The sequence below is a fragment of the Tamandua tetradactyla genome, chromosome 1 (assembly GCF_023851605.1).
Source record: "Tamandua tetradactyla isolate mTamTet1 chromosome 1, mTamTet1.pri, whole genome shotgun sequence".
Classification (NCBI taxonomy): Eukaryota; Metazoa; Chordata; class Mammalia; order Pilosa; family Myrmecophagidae; genus Tamandua; species Tamandua tetradactyla.
Genome location: NC_135327.1, coordinates 86,721,523 through 86,735,177, shown reverse-complemented (window position 1 = coordinate 86,735,177; position 13,655 = coordinate 86,721,523). Strand labels below are relative to the sequence as shown.

General features: G+C 38.8%; 1 protein-coding gene across 4 annotated transcripts in view; it reads right to left on the bottom strand.

Moving 5' to 3' along the window:
- HERPUD2 (HERPUD family member 2) overlaps positions 1–13,655 on the bottom strand; it is a 112,374-nt gene that overhangs the window by 47,426 nt on the left and 51,293 nt on the right. For 2 of the 4 annotated variants that reach the window (XM_077119940.1, XM_077119970.1), the window contains one exon: positions 1,148–1,261. The exons of the other annotated variants lie outside the window; for them this stretch is intronic. In XM_077119940.1, the coding sequence (XP_076976055.1) occupies positions 1,148–1,261 (114 nt within the window). The remainder of the gene's footprint in view (positions 1–1,147; positions 1,262–13,655) is intronic. 4 annotated transcript variants of the gene reach the window in all.

The window sequence follows — 13,655 nt, the reverse complement described above, 5'->3', positions numbered from 1 at the left end:
AAAAATTAAAGAGAATGCAACTTAACTTTCCTTCAATATTTTTTAGAATTTTCAAAATGCCTTGAAAAACTGAATATATAGACTAATAACATGAAACCATGGCTGAGGAACCACTTAGACCTAAGTCAATCAAGTCAGCAGGTTCCTTCTCAGTAAAAAATGGAGGAAGACAACTATATCCAACGATTACTCACAGAACACTATGCCACTGGAAGATCTTTCCACTTGCTACTCCCTCCCCTCCTTAAAGTTTTGGCTAGATTTCTGATAAGGAAAATATACCTTGCAGTAGGAAAGCTCCCTGCTAGGAAAATGTACAGCAAACTTCCAGTCATCCCAACTTTCTCTCTCATCCCCAAAAGTATCATACAAAGCTTTTTTGAGAAATCAAAATTAATTTAATATAAAAAAGATTAGGGGCAGGGCAGTGCAATGGTGGCCCAGTGGCAGAATTCTTGCCTGCCATGCCAGAGACCCAGGTTCGGTTCCCAACCCTGTCCACGCCAAAAAAAAAAAAAGATTAGAGACAATGTCTTTAAAACTTGGAGAGACTATCTAAGGTGAGAAGTTCAATCATTAAAAAAAAATTTCCAAAACAATTTTAGGTAGATGTGAAATAAGGAGGAAGAGATGAATACCCAAGTCTGAAAGAGCTGAGTAGATTAATTCTTCCCCATGCAGCTGGAACGTATAACTAAATCCCAGCATTTTAAAAAACAGAATTTTTGACCAAGCAATCTATTTCAAGAAGATTCAGCATACTTAGAATTTAAGCAATTTAATTCACCAGCAATAAAATATAATAAATTATAAAATACTGTAAATATTCCTGAAACTTCACTGGCCTGAGATTATAGCATGTAACCGTATTATAATTTCATTTCCTGATTATTTCAGTAATCAACTCCTATAGATATGATCTATTATTTACTGGTTATGCCACTAATTAAAACTCATAGTGAACAGGCTTCAAGGAATAACAATATATACTGGTTCTCAAAACAAAGTTTCAAAGCCCAACTCTAGCTGCTCAAAACATAATCTCAAAACCTATAAGCTCCAACTGTTCTGTTTTTTATTTGGTTTTTAAAGGCATATAAAAGATAATTAGAAAATTTCAATGTTTACTCCTCCCAAAACAACTCACAGAATTGCTGCTGGATGCCAATGCTTCATGACTTTCTCTACTGGTGTTGGATTTTGGAGAACTGGGAGGACTCCGAGAAGTACATACTAGATGAACCATATGATATTCATCTTGCTAAAATTAAAGAAGATTACATTTAAAGGGCAGTATCAGAAAATGTACAGCTCAAAGGTCAATAGTTAAAATAAGCCACTCAAAGGTGAGTAGCTAGGCTAACTCACACTTATGTTCCTCTGTAGCCATTTTAACAGTAATAAATTATCGTCATTTGAAGGTATTTTTGCCATTTGAATATTTGGGATCCTTTAAAATTCAATATTTTCTCCATGCTACGTCAACAGTCTAAAAACTCAGTAATCAGTAATTGCTATAAGAATTACTTTGCATACCAACCTTGAACCAAACAATGTGGCAAATTATATAAATGCAGTCTGTTACTTCAACATAAATATTACGTACCAAAACTGTAATAGTCTCCTTGAGTTTAGGCCTATAAACATTGAATCCTGAAAACACTTCTACCATAATCTCATCTAGGTACTGTGCAAAAGCTGTTTCTATCTATACACAGATATACAGCACATATTTAAAATATATTCTGTAAGTATTACATGTGTTTCAACAAACCTAGAAGAACTATGACAGAAGGAAAATATCCTAAGTAATGATGAGAGTTGGCATTTTAGTTTAGTGACATCATGAATACATTTATGCTTATGCAAAAAGAACAATCAAGTAAGATGGAGAAAGGAGAGATTTAGAAGACAGAGAATGAAAGATGAGTCAGCAAGTAAAAAGAAAAGAGAAACAGAATGATAAAGAGAAGGGGCTAACTGGCCAAGGTGGGAGCTCAAGACACTCCAGGTGCCTTTGCCTCACAGAATCCTTGATAAACTAGAAAAAACTGTCAGTCACCTTCCTCAAAACACTGGAAAACAGTTTCAGAGTTGTACTACTGAAGAAAAGGCAAATCAAGAAAATGCGCCTTAAATTAACATAAAAGAAATGCATAGGTACCCTTATCAGACCCTCTCCCATTACCTCCTTCCTGAACATGTGGTGCCAACCTGCAATCCCATTATAGATCCCTGGCCCTGCTCCAGAGGCAGCAGAGTAACCACTATGTGTGGTGAGGGCGGTGTATGTAAGTACCAATATACTGGGTGGCAGTCTAAAAGACTGAACCAGGAAACTGTGTCTGGCTTCCCCTATCAGACCTTACTCTGCAGGCAAAAGCAGCTTGGATACAGCTAAAGAACTGTAAGTCAAAGTAGCTTGGGGCTAAGGATTACCTACTTTAAGTCATACAACAGAGTAACAGGAAGGGGGAGAAAGTCTTTCATTAGGAGTAGAGGGGGCATTCAAATTCCTGTAAAAAGGAATATTCCAAAGGCCACACACAAGCACAAGATATGGGCTCAGAAAAGAAAGAGAGGACACTACATGTCACATTCACCTCAGGCTGATCTTTGGTCTTCACCACTGAGTATGATGTTAACTGTGAGTTTTTCATATGTGCCCTTTAACATGTTGAGGAAGTTTCCTTCTACTCCTATTTTTTGAAGTATTTTTATCAGAAAGGATGCTGAATTTTGTTAAATGCCTTTTCTTATTATGGATTTTTTCCCTTTCATTGGTTAATATGGTATATCACTTTAACTGATCCTCATGCTGAACCACCATGCATGCCTGGGGGAGTAGATATATAATTCTTTTGATGTGCTGTTGAATTCTATTTGCAATTATTTTGTAGAAGATTTTGCACCTATATTCATAACAGAAATTGTCCTGTAATTTTCCTTAATTGTAGTATCTTATCTGGTAAAAGACTTCTTTCTGATGAAAGACTGAAAGCTTTCCCCTAAGATCTAGAATAAGACAAGGATGCCCACTGTCACCACTGTTATTCAACATAATATTGGAAGTTCTATCCAGAGCAATTAAGCAAGAAAAAGAAATAAAAGAGGGAAAAAGTAAAACTTTTACTATTTATAGCTGACATACTCTTATACAGAGAAATTTGCAAAAAATCACCAACAAAGCTACCAGAACGAATAAACTAGTTCAGCAAAGTGGTGAGGTACAAAATCAACATGCAAAACTCAGTGGTATTCACCAGCAATACCATTGTTAGGTATCTACTCAGAGGACACGAGGGCAAGGACACAAATGGACATTTGCACACCAATGTTTATAGCAGCATTATTTACAATTGCCAAGAGATGGAAACAGCTCAAATGTCCATCAACAGACAAATGGCTAGACAAGCTGTGGTATATACATATGATGGAATATAATGCAGCTACAAGACAGAATAAAGCTATGAAGCATGTAACAACATGGATGGACCTTAAGGACATTATGCTGAGTGAGATTAGCAAGAAACAAAAGGACAAATACTGTATGGTCTCACTGATATGAACTGACATTAGTGAATGAACTTGGAGAATTTCAGTTGGTAACAGAGACCATCGGGAGTTAGAAATAGGGTAGATATTGGGTAATTGGAGCTGAAGAGATACTGTCTGTGCAATAGGACTGATTGTAAAAATTCAGAAATGGACAGCACAACACTAACTGTAATACAATCATGTTAGAACACTGGATGAAGCTGAATGTAAGAAGGATAGAGGGAGGAAGCCTGGGGGCACAAATAAAATCAGAAGGAAAGATAGACGATAAAGACTGAGATGGTATAATCTAGGAATGCCTAGAGTGTATAATGATAGTGACTAATGTACAAATTTTTGCATGTGGAAGAACAAAGGAATGTCAATACTACAGGGTGTTGAAAATAGATGGTAATTAACATTTTAAAACTTTAACGTATGTGAGAGACTAAAGTAAAAAATGTTTATTTGGTACAAAATCTATAGTTTGACTAGTACATTTCCTAATATAACTTATGTGGACAATTTAACTGAACACCATAATACATGGAACCTTGAATAGGCATGAAATTTTGCAGGTTTGTCCAGAGTAATGCCCCGATAAATCCCCAAGTGATTTAAACAGTAAATAAAAAAGTATTTTGCCCCGATAAATCCCAGAGTGATTTGAACAGTGAATAAAAAAGTATTTGCAAAGTTCCTTTGGGGGAATGGGGAGAAAAGGGAAAAATTCAACTTCTCCAAGTGGAGAATTCTTGATACTCTCACCAGCAGTGGGGACAACCAAAGCAATAGGCTGAACCCCCAATCTTGGGGTTTGTTCATATGAAAATTAACCCCACAAAGGATAGGCTAAGCCTACTTAAAATTAGTCCTAAGAGTCACCCCCAAGAGAACCTCTTTTGTTGCTCAGATGTGGCCTCTCTCAGCCAACAGGACAAGCAAACTCACTGCCCTCCCCCTCTCTATGTGGGACATGACTCCCAGGGGTATGGACCTTCCTGGCTATGTGGGACAGAAATCCTAGAATGAGCTGGGTCTCAGCATCAAGGGATTGAGAAAACCTTCTCAACCAAAAGGGGGAAGGGCAAAATGAGACAAAATAAAGTGTCAATGGCTGAGAGATTCCAAACAGAGTCGAGAGGTTATTCTGGAGGTTATTCTTATGCATTAAATAGATATCATCTTTTTAGTTAAGGTGTAATGGAGAGGCTGGAGGGAACTGCCTGAAAATGCAGACCTGTGTTCCAATAGCCATGTTTCTTGAAGGTGATTGTATAATAATACAGCTTTTGCAATGTGACTGTGTGATTGTGAAAACCTTGTGTCTGATGCTCCTTTTATCTACCTTATTGACAGATGCTCTAGTTTGCTAGCTGCCAGAATGCAACACACCAGAGACAGATTGGCTTTTAATAAAAGGGGATTTATTTTGTTAGTTCTTCAGAGGAAAGGAAGCTAACTTTCATCTGAGGTTCTTTCTTACATGGGAAGGCTCAGGGTAATCTCTGCTGGCCTTCTCTCCAGGTCTCTGGGCTCCAACAACTTTCCCCAGGGTGATTCCTTTCTGTACCTCCGAAGGCCTGGGCTGAGCTGCGAGTGTCAAGATGAGGTATGCTGAGCTGCTTTGGGCTGTGCTACATTGCACTCTCTCATTTAAGCACCAGCCAGTTAAGTCAAACGTCATTCATTGCAGCAGGCATGCCTCCTAGCCGACTGCAGATGTAATGAGCAACAGATGAGGTTCATGTACCATTGGCTCATGGCCACAGCAACAGAACTAGGTGCCTTCACCTGGCCAGGTTGACAACTGAATCTAACTACCACGTCCACCCCTTGTGAACTTGGCAACTACTCGCATCACCTTAAACAATATTAAGGTGCAAAAAAAAAAATTCTCTTCTGGCTGTGGACCTGTGAATCTCAAAACAAGTTGTATGGTGCCAATATGCAAAGGAGGAACAGTTTTCACTTCCATAGGGAGAAACTGGAAGAAACACAGATATAAAACCTGAAGGGCAAACATCACTGGATTTCAAAGTCTGAAAGTCATTCATCCTTTGGTTTTAGAAAGTGGCAGTCCCACCCTTTCCGAGGGCCTATGCAGTGGCCTGCCTCTTTCCAAATCAACTCCGGCAACATCAAGGAGACCACCTTTTTCTCGCCTCCACTCTCTCCAGGCATCAGGACCATCCCTGGGCTCTCTGTCATTTCCGGGACACATGCTCAACCCCTCCATGTTGAGAGCCTCCAGGCTCTGCCCAGTCCCCCAAGGAGCGTGCTCTACCTTCTCCAAGGCCTGAGGCTGCACAACTCTTCCGCTGCAACAAGGTGGGAGGCTCATCTCTCCTTCAGGGTAAACTCACCCTCTCCATGTATATGGGTGGGTCCACTCTCCTGGCCGAAGTTTCTTGGCTTCAGACCCGAGCTTCCATGGTTCTCACTCTGCAAACTCCAACTGGTCCCTTTTGTGTCCTTCTTTGTCAAGATTGGCAGTGGTTCTGTTTACACCAACAGTGTCTTCAAGCACTACAGGACTTCTCCATCATTCTCTTCACAGTTCCTCCAAAATCTTCCCCTTAGTCATCCAAAACACCGTTCCAACATACCTGGTATTTGCAAACCACAGCAGCACCCCACTCTCCGGTACCAAATAGTTAGATTCAGTTTCAACTTGGCCAGGTGAAAGCACCTACTTCTGTTGCTGTGGACATGAGCCAATGGTACGTGAACCTCACCTGTTGCTGATTACATCTGCAGTCAGTTAGGAGGCATGCCTGCTGCAATGAATGACGTTTGACTTAACTGGCTGGTGCTTAAATGAGAGAGTGCAATGTAGCATAACCCAAAGCAGCTCAGCATACCTCATCTCGACACTCGCAGCTCAGCCCAGGCCTTCGGAGGTGCAGAAAGGAATCACCCTGGGGAAAGTTGTTGGAGCCCAGAGACCTGGAGAGAAGGCCAGCAGAGATTACCCTGAGCCTTCCCATGTAAGAAAGAACCTCAGATGAAAGTTAGCTTCCTTTCCTCTGAAGAACTAACAAAATAAATCCTCTTTTATTAAAAGCCAATCCGTCTCTGGTGTGTTGCATTCTGGCAGCTAGCAAACTAGAACAACAGACAAGTAAAAAGTATGGATTAAAAATAAATAAATAATAAGGGGAACAAATGTTAAAATAAATTTAGTAGATTGAAATACTAGCGATCAACGAAAGGGAGGGGCAAAGATGGTATGTATGAATTTTTTTCTGTTTTCTTTTCATTTCTTTTTCTGAATTGATGCAAATGTTCTACGAAATGATCATGATAATGAATACACAACTCTGTGATGATATTCTGAGTTACTGTTTATACATCAAGAATGGAATGATCATATGATAAGAATGTGTTCATACATGATGTTTAATAAATAAATTTTTTAAAAAAAACCAATGGTATTCAGAAGGAAAGACAGAGTTGATAAAGGCTCTGGTTTACCTTAGTGATGTCTAGAGTGGACTATGATGGTGAATAAATGTATAAACATAAGAATATTTTTGCAAGAGGGAGAACAAAGAATGTCAACACTGCAATGGGATGGTAGACGGGGGAAAATACAAACAATACAAACTAGGGTATATAGTTATCAGTAATACTGTAATGCGCTTCCAAAGAAAAAGCCAATATGTCAAAACTAAATGTCAATAAGCAGGGAATATGGGGAATAGGAGGGGATTCTTGGTGGAGGAAAAGGAAATGTTCTCATACAGATTGTGGTGGTGAAGGCAAGGCTATGTGATAATATTGGGAACCACTGATTTTTTACTTAGGCTGCACTGTATGATGTGTGAATAAAACTGTTTAAAATGAACAACAACAACAAAATCAGTTGTTCAAAACTCTAGTAATGAGCAAGCTAAGGAGGAAACCAAGAAAAAAATTCCATTTACAACAGAACTTAAAAGAATCAAATACCGATGAACAAATTTAAATTTAAGGATGTAAAAGACTTGTACACAAAAAACTATAAAACACTGCTAAAAGAAATCAAAGAAGACCTAAATAAATGGAAGGATATTGTGTGTTCATGGACTGGAAGACTAAAGATGTCAATTCTGGTCAATGAGAGGGAGGGGTAAGGGGTATGGGGATGTATGAATTTTTTCTTTTTTCTTTTTATTTCTTTTTCTGGAGTGATGCAAATGTTCTATAAATGATCATGGTGATAATTTACATAACTATGTGATGATACTGTGAGCCACTGATTGTATACTTTGGATGGACTGTATGCATGTGAAGAGATCTCAATAAAAATATTTTTAAAAAAGATGTCAATTCTACCTAAAATGATTCACAGATTCAATGTAATCTCAATAAAGTTGCAATGGTCTACTTTGCAGAAATGGAAGACAATTATCAAACTTATTTGGAAGGATAAGAGACTCCAAATAGCCAAAAACATCTTGAAAAATAAGAACAAAGTTGGAGATCTAACACTTCCTGACTTTAAAGCATAATACAAAGCTACAGTGGTCAAAACACCATGGTCCTGATGCAAGGATAGGTAAATTAAACAGTGGAATCAAACTGAGATCGTAAAAGAAGATCCTCACACCTATAGCCAAGTGATTTTGATAAGGCTGCCAAGTTAACACAATTGGGAAAGAAAAGCCTCTTCAACAAAGGGTGCTGCAAAAGGATGAATGAGGATCCCTATCTCACACGTTATACAAAAACTAACTCAAAATGGATCATATACCTTAATATAAGAGGCAAGATTATAAAACTCCTAGTAGAAAATGTTTAGGAAAGACATTTTCAGGATCTTATGTTAGGCAAAGGTTTCTTAGACTTTACACCCAAAACACAATCAATGAAAGAAAAAAAAGATTAAAGGGACCGCATCAAAATGCATGCCAAAGGATTTTGTCACCAAAGTAAAGAGATAACCTATACAGTGGAAGAAAATATCTGGAAACCACATATCCAGTAAGGGTTTAATATCCAGAATACATAAAGAAATTCTGTTAATAATAAAAGGACAAACAACCAACGGACAACAGACTCAGGCATTTCTCCAAACAGGATATACAAATGGCTAAAAAGCTGTAGTGGAAGACAGTTTGGCGGTTTGTAAGAAAACTAAGTATAGAACTACCATATGACCTGGCAATCCCAGTACTAGGCATATATTCAAAAGAACTGAAAGAAGGGGCTCGAACAGATATTTGCACATTGATGATCACAGCAGCAATATACACAACTGCCAAAAGATAGAGGCAACCCAAGTGTCCATCAACTACCAAATGGATAGATAAAATGTGATATATATATATATATATATATATATATATATATATATATATACACACACACATACATACACACAAAATGGAAAATTATTCAGCAGTAAGAAGGAATGAAGTCATGATACTTGCACAGATATATTATTGAATTAGCTAGGGTTCTCTAGACAAACAGAATCAGCAGGAAATATCCATAGATATAAAATTTATAAAAGTGTCTCATGTAACCCTAGGAACATAGAATCCAAAAGCTGTACAGCAGGCTGTGAAGCTGATGACTCCAATGAAGGGTCTGGATGAACTCCACAGGAGAGGCTCGCCAGCTGAAGCAGAGAGAGAAGAGTGTCTCTTCTGAATTCCCCTTAAAAGTCTTCCAGTGATTAGACTGTCACTCACTGCAGAAAAACTTCCCTTGGCTGATTACAAATGCAATCAGCTGTGAATGCAGCTGATGTGACCATGATTTAATTCTATGAAATGTCCTCATAGCAACAGACAGGCCAGCACCTGCCCAACCAGACAAATGGGTACCAACACCTGACCAAGTTGACCCGTGAACCTGACCATGACAATTATGACCTCCCTGATGAAATAACCAGAACAAGCAATTCACAGAATCAGAATCTAGAATATAGGTCATGAGAAGCTGGGTTAGAGGTAGGGAATGGGGAGTTAATGCTTAAACTGTACAGAATTTCTAGTGGGGTTGATCATAAAGTTTTGGTAATGGATGGTGGTGATGGCAGCACAAAATTGCAAGTACAATTAACAACACTGAATTACATATACGACTGTGGTTAAAAGGGGGAAATTTTGAGTCATATTTAGGCTATTAGAATAAAAATTAAAAGATAAAACATAGGACTGTATAATACAATAAACCCTATTGCAAACAACAGACTATAGTTAATAATACAATTATAAAAAAGATTTTTCATGAATTATAACAAATATACCTCACTAAAGCAGGGTGTAAAAAATTGATTTTTTACTTAGGTTGGATTGTATGATATGTGAATAAAATTTTCAAAAAAAATGAATACAGGGTGGGCCACGGTGGCTGAGCAGGTAGATTTCTCACCTGTCATGCCAGAGACCCAGGTTCAATTCCCGATGCTGCCCATATTAAGAAAAAAAAAATTGAATACAGATGAGGCAGGGCAAGATGGTGGCATAATGAGGTGCAGAATTTAGTTCTTCTTCCAGTGCAGCTACTAAATAGCCAGGAATGGTACAGAAGAAATGCTGAGGAAACATCAATGACCAGACACACAGCATACACCAGTTTGGACAAGGTGGAAGGGCTAAGATCCCACACACAATTGTAAGTCCCCAAGCCTTGGAGGCTGGCACCCCTCCCCCATGAGTAGGTCAGACTGGTTCCTTGAGGGGAAAGGAAACAGATTTTAGTAGCAGCAAGGGCTTAGCTCAACCAAGCTCCAATTGCAGTATTAATTAACAAATTCTGACTACTGATTACAGGTCACCAACACAGATAAACCTGGAATGAGCACTAAAGGAACTAGGAGTTTTGCCCCAGCAGAGAGGGGCCAGGGCTGACAAAACAAAAGAGGCTTTTTGAGTTGGACAGTACAAAATACTGGAAAAGGGCTGGACCCCAAGAAAAGGGGGCATATAGAGCCTAGAGATACACAGTACCACATACCAACTCAAGCTCTTGATTGGCAAACTTGAGCAGCTGAGTCCAGCTCTGAAAAGGCTTTTCTGCTTTTCTTTTTAATCCTTAAACAGCTCATTAGATAGAACTAGAAGCACTCTCAGGCTCCAGCACTGCACCAGGCAATGGCAGAATTAAGCTTGTCTGAGAGACAAAGTAACTAGTCAGGTGAAAGGAGTTAATTCCCTAAATTATCTTCCCCAAGATAAAGGGGGTGGGACCCAGCTCAAGTGGAATCTTTCCTTCAAGGAATTCAGGCCACAGGGACTGGAAAACATAAGAAATTAATGCCAACCTACAAACTCACCTCTGTCTCAACCACGCCCTTGGCAGGGAGAGATGGCTGAAATTAAAGGCACCCCATCACATTAATCTGGTGGGAAGCTACAGGCAGACAAGCGCCACATGTTGGGCAGGACAGGAAAAGCACAGAGTCTAAAGGCTTCATAGGAAAGTCTCACAACCTGCTGGGTCACACCCTCAGGGAAAAGTGATGCTGGCTACTTTTTCTTCCCAAGCTGTGGGTCTGTCTGGTCTGGGAAATTTGAGGTCTATAATATCTAAGGAGACCCTCCTAAAAAAAAAGGTTCCATATAGGCAGAACATGAAACAAAAACAAAAACTGAAAAAACCGTTATCAGATAAACAGAACCTATGCTAGAGGTCTAGAATAAGCTGAACTGATTGTCAAAGAACAGATAGAGAACAAAGCCATCTAGAAAGAAAACCCTAGGTAAAAGAGTGAAAATGACCTCCAGAACAAACTAATTAAGGAAATCAAATGGGTAGATACCAGCAAAAAGTAACAAGTCATACTAAGAAAATCCAAGATATGGCCCAGTCAAAGGAACAAACCAACACTTCAAATGAGATACAGGATTTGAAACAACTAATTCAGGATGTTCAAACAGACATGAAAGATCTCATCAAAAATCAAATTAACGAGTTGAGGGAGGATATAAAGAAGACACTAGAGGAACAAAAAGCATTCAAAAGTTTGAAAAAAAGAAATCACAGAACTTAGGGGAATGAAAAGCACAATAGAAGAGATGAAAAAAAGCAATGGAAACACACAACAATAGATTTGAAGAAGCAGAAGAAAAGATTAGTGAATTAAAGGACTAGATATCTGAAATCTGGCACACAAAAGAAAATATAGTGAAAATAATGGAATAATATGAGCAAGGTCTCAGGGAACTGAATGAATGACAAAATGGAACACACAAATATATATGTGTTGTGGGTGTCCCAGAAGGAGAACAGAAAGGAAAAGGAGGAGAGAGACTAATGGGGGAAATAATCACTATAAATTTCCCATCTCTTATGAAAGACATAAAATTACAGATCCAAGAAATGCAGCATACCCCAAACAGAAGAGCTCCAAATAGACATACTCCAAGACACTTACTAATCATTGTCAAATGTCAAAGATAGAGAGAATTCTGAAAGCAGCAAGAGAAAAGCAATCCATCACATACAAGGGAAGCTCAATGAGACTGTGTGGATTTCTCAGCAGAAACCACTGAGGAGTGAAAGCAGTGGTATGATAAATTTAAGATTCCAAAAGAGAAGAACTGCCAACCAAGAATTCTATACCCAGCAAAACTGTTCTTCAAAAATGAGGGGGATTTGATTCCTGGTGCCTACCCACACAAATAAAAAACAAAAAGATGAGGGGGAGATTTAAATATTTCAGACAATCACTAAGAGAATTTGTGACTAAGAGACTGGCTCTGCAAGAAATACTAAAAATGAATAAAAAGATACAAGTGCTGGAGAAAATGTAGAAAGAGACATGTACCTATTCACTGTTGGCAGGGAACGTAGAGTGGTGCAGTCCTTCTGGAGGGCAGTGGCTCTACAGGAGGCTAGACGTGGGGTTGCTGTCTGATCCTGTAACCCCATAGTTCGGTGTATATTTGGAGGAACTGAGAGTGGGGACATGAATGGACATTTGCATGGTGGTGTTTATGGTGGCAGTGTTCGCAAAACTCCAATGGACAGAGGTAACCTAGGAATACACTGACAGAAGAGTGGAAGAAGAAACTGTAATTTATATAGACAATGGACTACTGAGCAGCTGCAAGAAGGAATGAAGTTGTGGGACCTGCAATTAGGAATGTTGAGGACACTAAGGTGAGTAAAACTAGGCAGAATATTATAATTCTGACAAATTATAATGCCTCACTAATATGGACTAATTATAATGTGCAAACTGAGAATTGAACTCAAGAGCATGGCTTATCAGGTTAAGGCCTACTGTAAACATTCCTTGATTGCAATCTCTTATAGCAGTCACATCTATTCCAGAGTTGCAACTATTATTTCTAAATTCTGAGATGCTGAACTCTTTGTGTATAACCTGATCATTCAGGAACTCTGGGTATCTGTGTGACACCTTAAGATACAGAGCTACACTTTTGTAGCTATGAAAGTCAGCATTACCCCATATAGCAATTGTTAAAAACACTGAAAAACTGATCAGACTTCAATTAGAGATATGAATGAAAGTGATCTGGGTAGGACTAAGGTAAATCAGACTAAAGAGTAAAGGATGACACTGACTGTGTGAGACCAAAGGAAGAGATGTTTATTTTGTGCAAAATATATTTTTGGTAGCACACTATTTAACTTCTATGGTCAGCTTATTCAAAACTGCATGGAACCATGAATAGGAAGTGAGATCATGTTGGTTTGTACAAGTTTTTATGATACCCTGATATATCTCAGAGTAAGCTGATCAAAAAATTAAAAACTATTTGCAGAGGGATGCGGGGTAGTTCAGTGTTAGAATTCTTGCCTGCCATGCAGAAGACCTGGGTTCAAATTCCAGCCCATGTACTTCCCCACTCCACCCCCACCCCACCCCCACCCCACAAAAAAACAAAAAAAAACCCAATCAAACAAAAAAATTCAACAAATGGTGTTGCAATAATGGGTTGCTCACATGGAAAAAGAATGAAATGTGACCCTGCCATATAGCACACACACACACACACCAAAAAAAAAAAAAAACAACTTATTTGCAAAGTCCCCCTGAGAGACTGGGGGAAAAGTCTAAAATAATAAACTTCCCATGTGGGGAAAACCTGGCATTCTTGCAATCACCAGGGAATACCAATTAGATGAGACAGACCCTCGATCGTTCTCTGCTT